This window comes from Delphinus delphis, chromosome 1 (assembly GCF_949987515.2).
Source record: "Delphinus delphis chromosome 1, mDelDel1.2, whole genome shotgun sequence".
NCBI classification, from domain to species: domain Eukaryota; kingdom Metazoa; phylum Chordata; class Mammalia; order Artiodactyla; family Delphinidae; genus Delphinus; species Delphinus delphis.
The window spans coordinates 105,130,753-105,149,000 of record NC_082683.1 but is presented as its reverse complement, the minus strand read 5'-3'; the positions used below and the strand labels follow the sequence as shown (position 1 = coordinate 105,149,000).

Sequence of the window (18,248 nt, the reverse complement as noted above, 5' to 3'; positions counted from 1 at the left end):
AGGGGGGAATAATGTGCTAAGTAAGCAGAATTGCCTCAAAAAGAAGTTGTTTTAGCCACTCTTTTGGAGTAGGAATCTTAGATTCTGGTGTTGTGGATGTGGTTCACATATAATGGCATCGTTTGTTTTATCTTTTGGGGATTAAAGGTCATATGTTGGTCCTCGGGATAAAAGCAAATGGTAATTTATTCATTTCATTCAGTTAAAATTTACTGGCCGCCAGCTATGGTCTAGGCACGGTGCTATGCTTGAGATACAGCAATACAAGACTGCCACATAATAGAAAAGGATACCATTTAACTCTGAGCCGCAAGAACAAGCTATTTAATTGCATTGCTTTCAGTTTCTCTTTCAATGAAGAATAGATAATGCTGTCATTTTAGACACTAAATATTTATTTACCTAATATTACTGTCACCCACATTCTCTTGTAGAAGGAATAACTAAAAGATACCTTTCTTCACTCCTGTTTTTGTTTGCATTTTAAGGGTTAAAAGAAGGAAATAGAAATGTAAACAATTTAATTTTGCAAATTTTCTAATAGTCTAATATTCTAATAGCCTAAGTGGCTAGTAATTGAGGTTAGTGCAATTTATTGTTGAAGACTAAATGTGTTTTTTAGTTTCAAGAAAATTACTTTTAATAGTTGCCTAGAACAAGAGGTTGATTTGGCAGCAGAGTACTAACGGGAAGTTAGAGAAGTCAATAAAGGAAGTTTTTAGCAGGGAGAGAGTGATTATTCACTCCCATAGCCTCTGCATTGTTATCCATTAGCCATGATAACAACCTTAGGGAATTCTGAGAGTGTGTCCAGGAAAGGATCTGTCAAACCAGAATAGTATCTCCTCCTTGAGAAAGGAAATAACCAAGGATTCCACAGTTGAGAGGTTGCCAGGGCTAGTGGGATGGAGTAAGGAGATCCTGGCTGTCTCTTACACTCTCCTTATAGTTTAAAGCAAGACATTTTTTTACACACTGACGAAGTGTGTGCATGTATGTGTGTGTTTGGGGTCAGGATGGGGGTGCAGCGTTGGGGGCAGAAGATTTGGCAAAGAGGTTACTAACATGTATTTCATGCCTTTTATGAGTCAGGCACTGTGCCAGGTACTTCTGCTTCCATTAGCTCCATTACACAAAAACCTTGGGGTTAGGTATTGTTTTTCTGGTTTCCCAGGTGAAGCAACTCAAGTTTGGAGATGTTAAGTGATTTACTCAAAGTTGCACAGCTGACATGTGGTTAGGCTGAGTCCTGAAATCCAAGCAGGTTATTTCCAAAGCCTGTGCTTTGTACACCTTGTTCCATGACACTGTACTACTTGTCTTCCCCTGAAGGTGCTTTGAAATGTGTAAGACTTTTTGTTAAATGCTTAGAGGTGTTTGGGTTAAAAAAATGTAGGTTCATGTTAAAAGAAAAAGGAGATACTTCTAATTATGTTCAGTCAGTATTTGTTACATACATACATATCATGCAGATATTTAAAAACAGTTAAGTAGGCTAGTTCTTGCCTTTCAGGGTTGCATGATCTAAAACAGATGACGTCAGCTTGGACCATGTATAGAAGGAAATTAAAAAAGAATTCAAAACAATAGATAATGCAGTAACACTGAATAAATATATATATTTATACATTGTATAAGATTTTATGCTCATTGTTTTTATGTACCAGGTGGAGTTTGCAAAGTATTAACTTTATTTCCACATGGGGAAATAATGCCTGGAGATGATTTTCCTTTACAGAGTCCTTTTCATGATGCAGTACCATTGTCCTTGTCCCTCCCCCATTGCCCTCCACACTGTCCAAGAGACTAAAATGTTACTTAAAATAATAATTACTCTCTAGGGCTTCCCTGGTGGCGCAGTGGTTGAGAGTCTGCCTGCCGATGCGGGGGACACGGGTTCGTGCATTATTATTATTATTATTTTTTGCTGTATGTGGGCCTCTCACTGTTGCGGCCTCTCCCGTTGCGGAGCACAGGCTCCGGACGCGCAGGCTCAGCGGCCATGGCTCACGGACCCAGCCGCTCCGCGACATGTGGGATCCTCCCGGACCGGGGCACGAACCCGTGTCCCCTGCATCGGCAGGCGGACTCTCAACCACTGCGCCACCAGGGAAGCCCACAACACCATTATTTGAAGAGAATCATTATTTCAGTTCTAAAGGTGGGGAAACCAAGTCAGCAAGAGGCAAAGTAGCTTTTGTCCAGGTTCTGCAATTCTCAGATGGCTGCTTCCCACCACATTTCAAGTCTTTGCAGTTTTAACTGAGGCCTACCCTGATCACCCTATTTCAGGTTGTAACCATTCCCTTCCCCCTTCATTCCTGACCCTAGTCTACTTTTTTTCTTTTCTTTTCTTTTCTTTTTTTGTAACACTTGTCATCGTCTTACTATATAATTTGTGCTGTATAATTTACCTCATTATGTCTATTGTTTATTGTCTGTCTTTTCTAAATTCTGCTGCCTCTTCGCCTCTCCAGAGTGAATGCTAGGATCTTTGTTTTTATTTAGTGATACGTCCCAAGCACCTAGAAGCCATGCCAGGTATATAATAGGCACATACCTATCGATTGACAGATTGAGTTTAGTATAATATGGTAGTATTGAGAACGTAACTTTGGTCTTTTCATTTTCTTCCTGGTAACATGCACCCTAGACTTAGTCTAGCTTCTCCTTCTGTACTTGTTTATACTAGTACTGCGTAAAAAGAATTGGAGTTCTTTTCAACTCTGAAAGTCAGTGAACCCCACATAAGTTAGTGATTGTTTTTGAATGGTTAAAATATAGTTCTTTTCCTGCAAAGGGCACTGTAGTTACTGAGTTGATTTTAGAATTATTTTAAGACTGATGGGGAGGGTATTAAAACTACAAGAATGACTCATCCTGTGTAATAAAGAAAGAAGTGTTTCTCCATAGAGGGAAGAAAAAAAGGAATATATTCAAGAGGGAACTGATAGAGTCAAACCAGGGAACTGTATTTCATCTTCTTGGAGCAGCAACTGTTAATAATCCAGATCCTTATGAACTACCCTTAGGTAAAGTTTTTAGCAGAAGCCCCGAGGAGGAGCACTCAACCAGAGTAATTTTAACAAAAGAACAAAATAGAAAATAAATTCTTGAATCACTGATTCCCAATTTTTGGGGGTCAGTGGGGGAGAGAATGAGTTAAACTGGTTTTATGTTTGTGATATTTTAAGAAGTAGCACAGGTCATCAGAAAGCAGTGGGTTGTTTGTATCTCCTGGCTGTACCTGTGAGTCCACAGTTGGATAGGGCAGTCCCTGATGGACTTTCCCTTTTTCTTTCTCTCCTGTACCTCCTTATTCCTTTATGATTTTTAAACTTCATAAAAAGCTGTCTGATCCATCCTGTCCAAACAAGGAAGGTTTATCCTTTGTAAGTCACCTCTGTACACTACAGGCTGATGATATGTTATATCCCTATATCATTAAAATAAAGCTTAACCACATTTTGTGGCTTTTGTGTCTGCTCTGCAGTTGCTGAGCTTAAAAACTGTTAGAAAGAGTTCCCTCTTGCATTCTCATATGCACGGGCATGTGATGTTCTCTTGGGTATTATACTAATCATATTCTGGCAGGTTTCACTGGAGCAGACGCAGAAATTGTCGTACCATTTTGCAGGGCGCATTATTTTAGCTCCTCTAACCTGGGCCCTGCGTCTAGTTGTACTTGATGTTCCTGGAAGTTTTTCCTGTTCTGTCATGCTTGGCAGTTTTGCCCGTGCTACCTCCTCAGCCTTCTGTCACTTACCTCCCCCACCCACCCTGCCTTTTTATATAGAACTTATTCCTTATGATGTGTCAAAGGCACCTCCTTCACTGAAATGCCTTCCATATTCCCTACCCCGCGGGGACTAGAGACCTGAGGTCTTTCGCAACCTGTATACGTCTAGCGCAGCACTTATCTAACTGACTGTTCATCCTTGCCAGTAGACACCCTCATTTAAATTCCCCAGTATCCAGCTTACTGCCTGGAACAAAATTGAGACTTAATGAATATTTGACAAATGAATGAATTGAATGTGATAGAGAAGAGAATTCCTATATTCTATAATTTTAAAAAATGCTCTGAATTTATTTCTTTTGAACCCCTTTATTCATTTCTCTGACTTCTTTGGAGGTAAAGTTAGAAAGGGAAGTGGAGATGATTTGGGAGCTATAGAGGGAGGCAGGTAGGAGCAGCCACCTGGGTGGGTGGTGGGGCAGGCATCCAGGGGCCAGTCATGGGGTCGGTGAGCTCATTGGGGCCCATTCAGAGGACGGATGCAGTGTGCCGAGGAAACCAGTGGGGCAGAGGTGAGGCCCGCTTGCTCTTGTGACAGGTTTCTTCCCAGAGGCGGGGGAGAAGGTAGCACGTAGCTGTTTACTTTTGTGCCTTTGTCCAGTTCCAGGCATCCCTGGGTTTTCCTCACTCTTTCATCCCTGTGCCCAGAAGCTCTTCCTGAGGACCTTCAGCCTGGCCTGGGAGAATCCGGGTTGTGTCATCTCAGCTTCCCCTTTCTGCTGTCTTCTTTGTGCCTCTGTACCAAGCCTTTCCACCCTCACACCTCCCGGGGGCTGAAAATGGAAAGATGTGGACGCTCTCTTGAGAGATGCTGTTCTCTGTGTGGGATGACAAGTTCGAAAGACACTTTTCTGCTCCCCACCCTCACTGTCATCATTTATCAGTTACGTGGCCCATGGTTTTATAACAGCACAGTCTTAAAATGTTCCTTCTGAGTTTAATTTCTTTCTTTTTGGCCTTTTAAGGATGTGAATTGGCTTTAAGCAGTGGACTCCTTTTAGTACAGTCATGTGAGCCTTTCTGTAAGTCTTTTACACCCATCCCACCCACAGGTCTGGAGACTTGTCTGTTTCCCTTTCCCTTAAAACATTTTTAAGAAGTGATTCCACTATAACTTATTCATTTAAGCCTTACCCTCCGTCCCTACTCCCCTCGCCCTTAGGTAGACTTTCTTATAAGAATTTGCTAGCTCTTTCCACAAAGAGTACTGTAACTCTATTTTTTTTTTTTTTTTTTTTTCAGTACGCGGGCCTCTCACTGCTGTGGCCTCTCCCATCGTGGAGCACAGGCTCCGGACGCGCAGGCTCAGTCACCGTGGCTCACGGGCCCAGCCGCTCCGCGGCATGTGGGATCTTCCTGGACCGGGGCACGAACCCGTGTCCCCTGCATCGGCAGGCGGACTCTCAACCACTGCGCCACCAGGGAAGCCCTCTGTAACTCTATTTTTAAAGCATAAATCCTGTCTTAACTTTGGAGGAGAACTGATTTGGTTAGGGTTTTCTCAGACATGGGAACTTTTGACCCAAGATCAGTTTTTCAGATTAATGAAAGGGAACTCTGGGGTCCCAGAGATCATACTGATTGAAATTGAATAAAATTTCTGGTTGAGAGCTTTCCTGGTGGCGCAGTGGTTGAGAGTCCGCCTGCCGATGCAGGGGACACGGGTTCGTGCCCCGGTCTGGGAGGATCCCACATGCCGCGGAGCGGCTGGGCCCGTGAGCCGTGGCCGCTGAGCCTGCACGTCCGGAGCCTGTGCTCCCCAACGGGAGAGGCCACAGCAGTGAGAGGCCCACGTACTGCAAAAAAAAAAAAAAAAAAAAAAATTTCTGGTTGAGTACTGACTACTAGGCATTTAAACTTGGGTAGGTCAGCCACGTGGCCTTTACCTTCTTCATCTGTAACTTAGAAGGATCAGAGTAGATAATCTCTCAGGGTTGCTTTGATCCCATTGATATATAATATTGGGTTGGCCAGAAAGTTCGTTTGGGTTTTTCTGTAACATCTTATGGCAAAACCCAAGCACACTTTTTGGCCAAGCCAATAGTATTAGCTAATATGTGTAAAACACTTCCTGTGCATCAGGCATTGTTCTAAGTGCTTTTCCTTCTAATATAACAGCTTTATTGAGATATAATTTGCATACCTTGTAATTTTCTCTTTTAAAGTGTACAATTCAGTGGTTTTTAGTATATTTACAGATATATGTAACCATCACCACAATAAATTTTAGCTCATTTTTATCACTTCAAAAGAAGCTTAGTATTCATTAGCAGTCATTCCCTAACCTCCCCCTAACTCCTTCCCAGCACTAGGCAACTCCTAATCTACTTTCTTTATAGAACTGCCTATTCTGGACATTTCATATAAATGGGAACACACAGTATGTGGTCATTCGTGATTGGCTTCTTTCACTTAATGTTTTCAAAATTCATCTGTGTTGCAGGAGGTATCAGTACTTCATTCCTTTTTATGGCTGAATCATATTCCATTGTATGGATTTACCACTTTGTATCAGTATTTATCCACTCGCCAGGGAATTGACATTTGGGCTGCTTCCACTTTTTTTGGCTATTTTGAATAATGCTGCTGTGAACATTCTTGTACAAGTTTTTGAGTGGACATATGTTTTCATTTTTGGGGTATATACTTATGAGAGGAATTGCTGGGTGATATGGTAACTCTAATCTCTTCGTGACTGCCACACTATATCCCATAGTGACTGCACTATCTTACATTACAACCAGCAGTGTATGAGGATTCCCAATTTCTCCATATCCTTGCCAACACTTGTTGTTATCTGTCTTTTTAATTATAGCCATCCTAGTGGGTGTGAAGTGATAGCTTATCATGGTTGTGGTTTGCATTTCCTTCATGGCTGGTGTTGAGCATCGTTTCATGTGCTTATTGGCCATTTATATATCTTCTTTGGAGAAATGTCTATTTAGATTTTTTATCCATTTTATAACTGGGCTATTTGTATTATTATATTATATATATTGTATTTTAATTTTTGTTGTAAGAATTCTTTCTATAACCTAGATATAAGTCTCCTAACAGATACATGATTTGCAAGTATTTTCTCCCATTCTGTGGGCTGTCTTTTTACTTTCTTTATGGTATCCTTTGAAGCCCAAATGTTTTTAATTTTGAGGAACTCCAAACTATCAATTTTTTCTTTTGTTGCTTGTGCTTTTGGTCATATTTAAGAAATCTCTGCTTAGCCCACATCACAGAGATTTACTCCTATGATTTATTCTAAGGGTCTTGTAATTTTAACTCTTACATTTTGAGTTCGTTTTTGTGTATGGGATGAGGAAGGGGTCCAACTTTATTCTTTTGCATCTAGATATTCAGTTGTTCCAACACAACTTACTGAATTAAGTGTTTTTTATATCTGACTCATTTAATCCTTAAAACAACCTTTCAGGTAGGTCCTGTTAATTACCCCAGAGAGGAAAGAAAGTTTAAGTATCTTGCCCGTGTTCACTCAGCTACTGCATGGCAAGGGTGAGAATTGAATCTAGGCAGTTTGGCCCCAGAGGCCATGCTTCAACCATGAATTAACTCTTTCACCTACTTGTCTTCTTACCTACCTACATAGTGACAGGTAAGAACTAAAACAGTCATAAAAAGAAGGCATTTTATTTCTTATATATTGTGGTTATGTTGAAATGCTTCTGCTTTCTTAATTTGTCTGTGGTTGGTGAATTCAGTTAGCTGTAGCACTGGCAAATATAAATTCAAGGTCACAGTTTCAGGTCCTTATAGTTTGGCTACAAAGTCTTCATCACCTCCTTGACACCCTAGTCAACCATATTTAGTCACCAGGGAGATCAAGTTAGGGGGAGGATGACCAATAGCAGTTCTGGAACACCACCAGACCACACAGGTTCTAACAGCGGTGGACCAGGACCCTGTATTTCCCTCCTACACTCTAAAACTATCTTTAACTTTTCTGAAGAATGTTTCCATTTAAGAGCACTAGGCTAGAAATGAGACCTCAGTTATTGTTCAGGGACTGTACTTTCTGGACCTGTAGATTTGCCCTCACCTTAGCATAATTATGGGTGGGCTTAAACAATTCAACATTTACTGACTCATTAGTCCATTTGTAAGACTTACATGTGATTAAACAGATATAGGAGTAGTATGATTAATTTTTTTAAAAATCTGAGTCTATAAAATTTTTCATAGTCTTTCTCAAGCTTACTTAATGACTCATCTGCTTGAATGGACTGAGTACCAAACACCTAGAGAAACAGAATTCTCTTCAGTCAAGCTCTCAATTATCTCCGTCTTCTACAAAATGATTTCCTTTACTCTCTGGGTAATTTTTTTGGTTGCTTGGTTCATACTCATTTACATGACTGCTACTGTATTCAGAGAAACCAGACTTGTTCCAGTGTAACAGAGCAGATGTAGAATACTGCAGTAGCTTGTGGTAAGGAATGAATAAAGCAAGGTGTGATTGATGTCTGTCCCACTCACCAGACTGTAATGCCCCCAAAGCAGGGACTCTTTCTTTTACTCACCTATACCAGTGCCTTGTATAAGACCCAATAAGTGTTTTGAGTAAGAGAGAGAAACTTAAGGGACATTTTGAAGAGGGCAAATACTTAGTCACATGTATTTCAAATAAGAGGATGATCAGTGAACTTTCTCTCTTGTTTTAAAGCTGGTAGTCTTCTATTTTAATAGCTAAGAGATTTGGTAGCAAGGAGAGAGAAAGAAGAAGCCCAATGTATAAATTACAGAGGAACATTCTATGGGCAGTTAGGGTGAAGTTTGGTGTGCTAGTTTCATTTTTCATGGAAGGGAGAAATCAAGTGGAAGGAAGCAATGCTGTTAATGTGAAGAGGAGGATGAAGAATTTGAAGGGTTGGTTAGTTAGTAATAATAGTTAGCAAGTTTAGTTAGTAATAATGCCACCTGATATTCAGATAGCTTTTTATATTTATTTCTACCTTACTCATGATGTGGCACTTATAACAACCTAGAAAGGCAGGCTGGGCAGGTGCAGTCAGCCTCATTTTACAGATGAGGAAGCTACTTCAGAGTTCATAATTTACCATGTATTAAATAGCTTATAAGCAGTGAGGTTGGAACTTGACCCGTATCTTCAGACTTTTAAGTTCAATATTTTTTCTTATGTCCCCCCCACCACGCTGATTTTCCCAAGGGGGAAAAAAAGGAATTTAAGTTTAATTAGGTAGTCTTTTATCTGTTCTTCCCATTAATCTAGCATGGAGCTGGGGAAAATCTAATACCCTTTTTTTTTTAGAACGAGTAAATAGCTGTTCTGAGTAGACATTTATCTTCACTGGGATTTTATTTCATGAAAACACTTTGAAATACTTGTGAGGTAACTATGAAGGCATGTCATTGGCATAATGAGTCATTTTAAGTGTCTAACTATGCTTGAGGCAAGAGAAGACAGAAGATTGGGGGATTTTTATATGGTGAGTCTTGGGTTGACCAGCTGCTGCCTATTGAATTGAAATAATGAAGTCAGTCTGTTCTGATGACCATGCCCTGTGGAGAAGAGCAGATCACACCATCTGTGTGAGAATTTATCATTTTCTCTGTTCTTGTCTTACTAGGTTTTGAAGGGGTCACCTGTGAGCGGAATATTGATGACTGTCCTAATCACAAGTGTCAGAATGGAGGGGTTTGTGTGGATGGGGTCAACACTTACAACTGCCGCTGCCCCCCTCAGTGGACAGGTATGTACGGTGTGACAGATCAGTCAGAATGGGGCATAGGTTGGTAACCAGTGGCAGTCTGTTATTGAAGTGGGCGTCTTTTACAAGGGTCTCTGCGCTACGTCATTGGGTATAGTGCTAACCCCATATGTTCCCCCATGTTCACTTGAAGGAAGAAATATTTTCATGGGTATTTATTGGGCAGGTGCTGTGGGAGATACGAGAAAGAACGTTATTGAAAGACTCTGACGTTATTACCTGGTAGAGCAGCACATTGCCTGGAACATAGTAGATGCTTATTAAATATTTGAGAGGAAAGGAACATACTTAAATGCAAAAATATAAATGTTCTTACCATATACACACAAAAAATGGTAACTGTGAAGTAATGGATGTGTTAACTGATTTTATCGTGGTAATCATTTCACAATACATATGTATATCAAATCATCATGTTGTACTCCTTAAACTTACACAAATGTTATGTTAAATATAGCTCAATAAAGCTGGAAAAGAAGAAGAAGCTACAACTTGTCAAGTTTTGGTGTAGTATCAAAGAATATTCATAATTACATGCAAAGGTTATTAAAATGCTCTTCTTCCAACTAAAAAAAAAAAAGAAAATAAATTACGCAGGCTGCGAGAGTTCAGAGCTTATTGTTTGTTCACAGACAGAAATCGATCTCATCTTATTGTCATGTCCTATAATTATGCAAAGGGTTGGGCAGGTCCTCTTGATGACATTATTTTTACGACACCCATCTCCATTGCTATTTTTTCCTTTTTTGTATCCCTTTTTGCACACAGATTTTTCTGCCTCTGACATTAGAAGAGTAGTCTTGCTTAAATTTACAACCTCTTGGAAGCTTCTAATGTTGTCTTAAGCAGATTTTCCTCTTAGTTTTGAAATTGAGTTTATGCAGACATTTGGTTCCAATTTCTGTTTATATCTATTTATCTAACTGAAAGTGGAGACAAGTAAGAACTGATTAAGTGATTAAAACTGAGCCTTTTTGAGAGAAGTTGATTGATTTAATGTGGAAACCCAAGAATAAGTTAACGTTATAAGGAAGAAACTCCAGTACCAGTGAAGGATTGTGCCCAGCAAAGGAGTCTTGAAATTGGATTGCTGTTGTTACTACCGGATATTCCTTAGAGTCTCCGAATTGCCTTCCCTCATCTGCAGCAGCTAATTATTTAGAGTACTCTTTAGAGCCGTAGACTTAGGAATAGAAAAAGATTAAAAGGGTTTAAAACTTCAATAATACGATTTCCTGGAAGGGCACACATTTCTGCTTTTAATCCCCAAACTGTCTTTTTTTTTTTTTTTTTTTTTAAGATACTTTCCCACTGGGTTTCCCTAAAATTGGACTTCCCCTAGAATTTCTTCTTGATTTCTTGATCCTAGGACTTTACTCCCAACCCTCTGCTCTTTCTGTCATAGTCTCTCTTCTCTTTAGCTTTTGCCATTTCTCTGGTGATTTTTTTCATAGGCCATTTTTTTTTCCAACTTAAAAAGATTACTGTAAAGTTAATTATGTGACAAATAGTAACTGGAAAGATTTGAATTTTTCTCTTTTTAATGATCCTCACAGTGGTATTGGGCAGGATGAGATACTTGTTAGGAACTTGACCCCCTTCTAATCTCTCCCTTGCCCTGTGGGAGAGAGTGGCTCTGTGTGGTACCAAGGCTCCTGATGCCAATGAAGATTAAATGATAATTGTGATTTCACTGCTGACTTTTCTTTGATAGCACACTCAGTTTCCTGCTTTGATATTAATTAGGAAGGTCCAATCTTGGGGGAAAGTTTCCCAGTGAAATGATATTTTACCAAAATTTCTTGCCCCAGGGTGTTTAGTAAATACCTTTTTCCAATGAAAGCCCTTTGAAGATGTTTCTTTTTCCATGTGCTTTTGTATTTTTTCTAGAGGGGATGGCAGAATTGATAATTCAATGTGTCAATGTGTCAGTATTTATTTCTTTTGATCTGCTGTCATTGAAAATACCCTCAGTCTTTGGTTTCCCACCACAGGTTTCCTTCTTCTTTTTCACCAATGCCAATCTTTGACTTCCAGTGACAGCCTTGTTTTTTTTTTTTAACTGTCCCGATGACCAACAGGGTAAAGTCCAAGGTCCTTCCTTCATTATGTGAAGTCCTCCCTGGCCTCAGCCCCATCTGCTTCTTCGGCGATAAGAACAGCGTCCTACATCAGCCACGCCCTATGTCCTTGTTCACACTGTTTCTTTTCTTTGGATTTCTCTTCTCCTCTCCTCTCCCTATAGTCCTCACCATTTTTGCCTGCCTGGCTCAGATCAAGTGGGTACCACCTTCAGGAAGCACCCCCCCCATGCCCTCTCTCTAGGCTGAGCTAAGTGTTACCCTCTGGGCTCCCTTACTACCCCATACATTCCTCTGTGATAATGCTCACCACATTAATATTAGCATTATTATGTGCTTGAGGTGAGGGAATGGGAACACTGAACTGTTGATGACGTCAGTTACCAGAGCGCTTTACAGACCTTTGTTGTCAGTAGCATAGAGCTGAGCTGTTCCTGATCCCAGCCCCAACCTCATTCTGAGAAGAATAGAAAGAAAATTTTGGGTTGTAGTGTTCCTATTGATATTGACATTAGAGCTGTAAATAAAGTCACATTAGTATTTTCTGCCTTATACAAATTAAGGAAATGAATGGGGCTGGGAGCTGAGAGTTAACCAATGTTTATTAGCACCCAAATACTGAGCTAATTACAGTGTTTTATTTTATGTAATCTTCACAATAACTGTATGAGGAGTAGAGTTTTTTGGTTTTTTTTTTTTTTTTTTTTTTTTGCGGTACGCGGACCTCTCACTGTTGTGGCCTCTCCCGTTGCGGAGCACAGGCTCCGGACGCGCAGGCTCAGCGGCCATGGCTCACGGGCCCAGCCGCTCCGCGGCATGTGGGATCCTCCCGGACCGGGGCACGAACCCCTGTCCCCTGCATCGGCAGGCGGACTCTCAACCACTGCGCCACCAGGGAAGCCCTGATTACTGTTTTTGACATCATATTTTACATCTTTCTGTGTTTCCATTAACTACTTCTTGTGGCTCTAGATGATTTTACTACTTTTGTCTTTTAACCTTCCTACTAGGCTTTATAAGTAGTTGATCTACTACCTAGTCCAGTGCAGAGTGGTTTTACCTGACATGGTTGTCTAGAATAGTACTAATTTGTGCCTTCAAAGGCTACCACTCTTCTGGACAAACTAAAGCCCAGGGGGAAGAAAGAAATTGGTGTTGGGAGTTGGGCAAATGGTTTACTTTTTTTTTTTTTTAATAGGAATCTTGTTATAGAGATAAGTCGGTAGTTGGATGTTCCTTTAGGATATGTATGTATACCTAAGGATTTGAGGAAGCCTGAGCACAAATGTCTTGACTATTACTGTCTTTGGCTCCAAGCCATCTTATGAGAGAAGGTCTGCTCTGGCAGATATCCACTTAAGAAAAAAAGTTACAAAAGGTCCCCAAATTAATTGAAGCCATGTAGATTAATGTTTTGTCTACATAGGTTGTTATTTGAATTTTCCTTTTAAAGGTTCATTTCCTTCAGAATTAAAGTTGACTCTAAAGTCAACTCACAAATTCCTCTCTGGCTGCTTTTGGTTTTGGGTTCACTCGTAGGGCAGACATGATTTATTTTCCTGTGCAGAACCCAGAAATGTAATTTCAGCTTGGGCTTGGAATAGTGCTTTGGGACACTAAGCAGAAGTGAACAATGGAAGTTAGGTGGACATGAGTCAAATGAAACCAATCACACTTTCTCTCAGCTCTCCTTTATAGCATGATGAACCTAACGTGTTAGTTAAGATTTCCTTTGCTGTCAATTGCTCCAACTTCAGCAAAAATTTTTGGCACAAATCACCAAGTACATACTGCCAGAGGTGCTCTCTGGGAATGGAGTCTTTTCATGGTGGTATTTTGATTTTGAACTCAGTGCTCCTATTTCAGACTTGCCTCTAGTTGGTGCAAGTTGTTCTCTAGAATGAGGCTTTTCTCAAAATCACTTTTCTGTATTTTTAATACTATAGAAATGGAGCGTTTTGGTGAGAGTGGAAACTAAGTATATCTGGGACTGCAAAAGTTTTTTCATCTGTAGTCTGCATGGAGGAATGGAAAAATGCATCTCCCGTTTCAGTTTCTCTGCTGTCAACTTGATTGTGGGGATTTGAAAATAAGCCTGTTTTTTTGAATTCTGCTCCATCCCCCCAACCCAACCTCAGTTTGCTATCATTTGAGCAGACTGCCGGAGTGCTAACCTAAAGCACTGTCATCCCAGAGGTCTCAGAGCTAATTAGTGGTTGTGTTGGTGGGAACAGGGGTGAGTGGTTAGTGTGGCCCAATAAATGCAGGAGGTGAGACTGAGGGATCTTTTCTGCCCTCGTGTTCCATGACTCAATGTCTGGCTTTTGCTGCATCCCAGGAAAGATCCAGTTTCATTTCATGACTTTTCAAGCCCTCAGAGAATGGTTGTAAGGTAGCTTCAGTAACAGATATTTACTGATTAACTTACAGTTACATACTATGCTAGATGCTATAAGAGACACAGAAAAGAAATATATCAATTCCTCATCTTTGAAGAATGGTCAAATTCACTAGGAAGAAATAAGGAAGTCAACACATAACCACAATAGGAGTTAAAAAGTAGGAATGATCATGAGTTTGAAAGAAGCATGGATAGGAATTGGGGACCATCTAAGTCAGGGGTACCCAACCCCCAGGCCATGGACTGGTAGCAGTCCATGGCCTGTTAGGAACTGGGCCGCACAGCAGGAGGTGAGTGTCGGGTGAGCGAGCGAAGCTTCATCTGTATTTACAGTCGCTCCCCATCACTCTCATTACAGCCTGAGTTCCGCCTCCTGTCAGATCAGCAGCGGCATTAGATTTTCATAGGAGCATGAACCCTACTGTGAACTGCGCATGGGAGGGATCTAGGTTGTGCCTCCTTATGAGAATCTAATGCCTGATGATCGGAGGTGGAGCCAAGGCGGTGATACTAATGCTGGGGAGGGGCTGCAAATACAGATTATCATTAGCAGAGAGGTGTGACTGCACAGAGCCCATAATAAATCAGTTGCTTGTAGACGCATATCAAAACCCTATCAGTGAGTGGCAAGTGACAATGAAGCTGCATCTTATGGAGTAGACTGGACATAAGCACCACACTTCGGGTGTCACTGTCTCCCATCATCCCCAGATGGGACCATCTAGTTGCAGGAAAACAAGTTCAGGACTCCCACTGATTCTGCATTATGGTGAGTTGTATAATTATTTCATTATATATTGCAATGCAATAATAATAGAAATAAAGTGCACAATAAATGTAATGTGCTTGAAACATCCCAAAACCATTCCCCCACCCTCTGGTCCTTGGAAAATTTGTATTTCAAGAAACCGGTCCCTGGTGCCAAGAAGTTTGGGGACCACTGATCTAAGCACTCGTTTGGGTGAGGGGGGAGATTGAGAAGAGTTAACTTCTATTTTAAAATCTGAGTAGTGGGAGAATGTGGGGACTGTTGACAGAGATAAAGAAATAGGCTAGAGATGGTGGTGAGTTTGAGGTGAGTTTTCCAAGTGAAAACATTCAGCAGTAAGACCTAGGAGGTCAAAATGGAGGTAGGGGCTAGAGACTCAGATTTTGAGTCTTATTTTTGGTTTCCCTGGAAATGTTCAAGTCTGTAAGGAAAGTGTGCGAACTGAGAAGGCCAGAGGGTCTGGATCTTAAGTCTACACTTAAGAAAATTGATGAGGAAAGGGATCCAAAGAATGAAGGTGAGAGAAGGGGACGTGTAAGAGTTCGGAAGAAGCTCTGCCATTATAGCATCACTGAGTCGGGGTGCATTTTAAGATTGTACCTTTGACTCAACTCTATATGCCTCTGTTATAACGCCTGCAATATTATACTGCTCTTACTGTTTTATATGCTTATTACCTCACCTAATACACTCTCAGCCTCTGGGGAATTGGGAACTGGCCTTACTTATTTTGGCATTCCCAGGACCAATTTTAACAAATGATGGTTATTGAATGAATGACAACCTGGAGACTCAAATCCAAATGATAATTGCAGAGAGTTAGTCAGAATTTTTGAGGTCACTGGAAATCTTCTAAAATGGAGTTTCTCCATAAAGGAGAGAAGAAAGCCAGATTGCAAGAGGTTAAAGAGAAAAGTGGATATTGAGGGAGGAGTAAAAGGAGGAGTGGGAATAAATCACTTATTCAAGATTTTGTACAGGTAAAAAATGGGGGGACAGAAAGAGAGAGACGGGGCAGCAGGGCAGTAGCTTTAGGGACAGAAACTTCATTCATGTGACTAACCATAGAACCTTGGCTAGACAAAGAGTTAAGGCAGCTGGAAAGGGGTTGGTTAGTGAACTGGGTTATTTAGGAGTGGTTTACTCTTTCAAGTTGTAGTGGGGAAAAATTAAGTGAAATGGTTGTTGAGAATGGGAGGGAAGGGAGATTGGAAGTTATATTCAGAGAGTGGAAGTACCAGTTTGAGATCTTGGAGTTGGAACAATGAGTGTCTTATAATGAGATCCAGAATGTGAGTCTGTTTGTGATAATGAGTGGATGTGGAGGTCTGTTGAGTTGAGAAAAGTAAGAACTCTTGGCTCAGATGACCTTATTGGTCCTCAACCCAGATGTTGATTTCATGGGAGATGGGAGAGCACAGAATGAGAGGAACATAAACCATGTGCTTAAGTAATTCAAGGAAGTGGAAGTTGGTCCATGAGGACAATAGAGGTGAAATGATTTAAATTATATTTAGTGTTTTTTTAATTTTAAAAGATATACATGTTTAGAATAATTTGGATTTGCATTCATCTCTCTACTTTTTTCTGTCAAAAATGAAAGTATATCCTTTTCTGTAAGGTAAGGAATGAACATATTTCTCTTAATCTTCTCCTCACTCTCCAGGTTTTGTTCATGTGATCTGGGATTTTAAAATTTATATTATAGTATTATTATTACTGAAATTTAAAGTCTTACCCATGTTCTTTAAAAATTATTGCTATGTATACTGTTTTAAAATCCAATTTATAACACTTTAGGCTTAGTTCTCTGTATAAGTTGTTCTATGCTAACTACCAGTACATTTATATCACAACCTTCTCATTCCTGAGTTTTGTATTTTCATTTACTTTTTCAGTCAAATGAGTATATCTTTGAGAATTTTTTTACAGAAAAGTGACATGTTGGCATATCCTCAGAGCTCTTGTATATTTGAAAAATATTTTTTTAATTTAGTTGCCTTCATACACAAATGGCATTTTGTATAGATACTGAATTCTTGGGTCACAAATTACATTGTTATGAAGTTCCTAGATATTGTTCCTTTGCTTCTTGTAATGAGTATTATAGGGAAGTCCAGTGTCTGCTCAGTCATTCTCTCTCTCCCTCTCTGTCTTTCTGTCTCTCCTTTCACCTCTCTCCTCCCTCTTTAAAATCAGAACTTTAACCAATATTGGTATAGGTATATTTCCTATTATTTTTTCCTAGTCTTTTCGAGCCCTTTGGATCTGCAGACTTAGTTCTATTCTCACCTCAGAAAAGATTATGTTTCTCATTTGTTTTTGTGTCTTCAGGAACACCTATTACCTTTACACTAGGTCTTCATTCTTCCTCATAGCTAAAATCTTTTCTCTCTATATTTTAATCTGCTTGTTTTTTTCTTTGCATTTCACAAGAGCTTCCTAAGTTTTGCCTTCATAAATGATTTTTCTTCATTGTCAGTTCTGTCCTTTATCATTTTCAATTCTGATTTGTATTTGAACGGCATTCTTATATTTGAAAAAAAAATTTTTTATTGGAGTATAGTTGATTTACATTCTTATATTCTTATAGTATTTACTCATTGCATCTAGGTCCTCTCTATTTCTGCCTTTGTCTCAGCCCACCCCATTTCATCAGAGTATGATGCCCTATATTTTCATTTCTTCTGAAAACCTACATGTGTATAAAATTCTTTAGAATACAGAACCAATTCTTTCTATGATGTACTAGTTGCTGGACGTGCACATTTTTCACAAGTATGCTTTTCATCTACATCTTAAGTGGTACCTCTACATCTTTTATATTGAAAAATGTTCTAATGGACTCCAGGTTGTTTTTTGTTTTACTCATTCTGCTCATTAGTAATGGCTTGCCCATAAATAGAGTAGATTGATTCTCTTTGGAACCCCTGCTACAGTTAGTTTCTTCTTCCAGGGAAGTGAGGGGCTCTTTATGTAAACTGTTTAACAGCCCGGCAGCCCAAGGAAGTGCGAGAGCCAGAGTGTGGACCTCCTGGCAGGGAGACAGAAGTGTGGTACCACTTTCTTCTCTGTGTGGAGGAGCCTCTGTGCCAGCATCAGCTGTCTGAATACCCGGCATTGACACGACCTCCATCACTCCCCTCTAGTGGCTGAGGCTGGATGCTCTTTAGTGCTGTTGCATCCGGAATTTGCCCCAGAAGCACCACAGACTTTCTTGTTGCTCTAGCGGCCACAGGAGCCCTGGGACTCCTCACTGCTTTAAATTGCTGTTGACCTGGAAGGATGGGGTGGAGTTCAGTCCATTCTCCCCGTAGCAGCATGGTGGGCTTTCTGAAACACAAATTGGGTTGTGTTGTTTCTTTGCCTAGAGTGATTCAGTAGGTCCCCCTTGTCTTTGGATAGAGTTCCAAGGCTCTGAGTATAACTCCCTCTCCAGCCTTATCTCCACGGATGC

The 18,248-nt window shown here is 40.3% G+C and overlaps 1 protein-coding gene across 1 annotated transcript in view; it reads left to right on the top strand.

Annotated features, from left to right (window-relative positions):
• Nucleotides 1-18,248, top strand: part of NOTCH2 (notch receptor 2) — a 177,826-nt gene that overhangs the window by 88,297 nt on the left and 71,281 nt on the right. Inside the window, exon 5 of the mRNA XM_060028014.1 lies at nt 9,400-9,522. Within this exon, the coding sequence (XP_059883997.1) occupies nt 9,400-9,522 (123 nt within the window). The remainder of the gene's footprint in view (nt 1-9,399; nt 9,523-18,248) is intronic.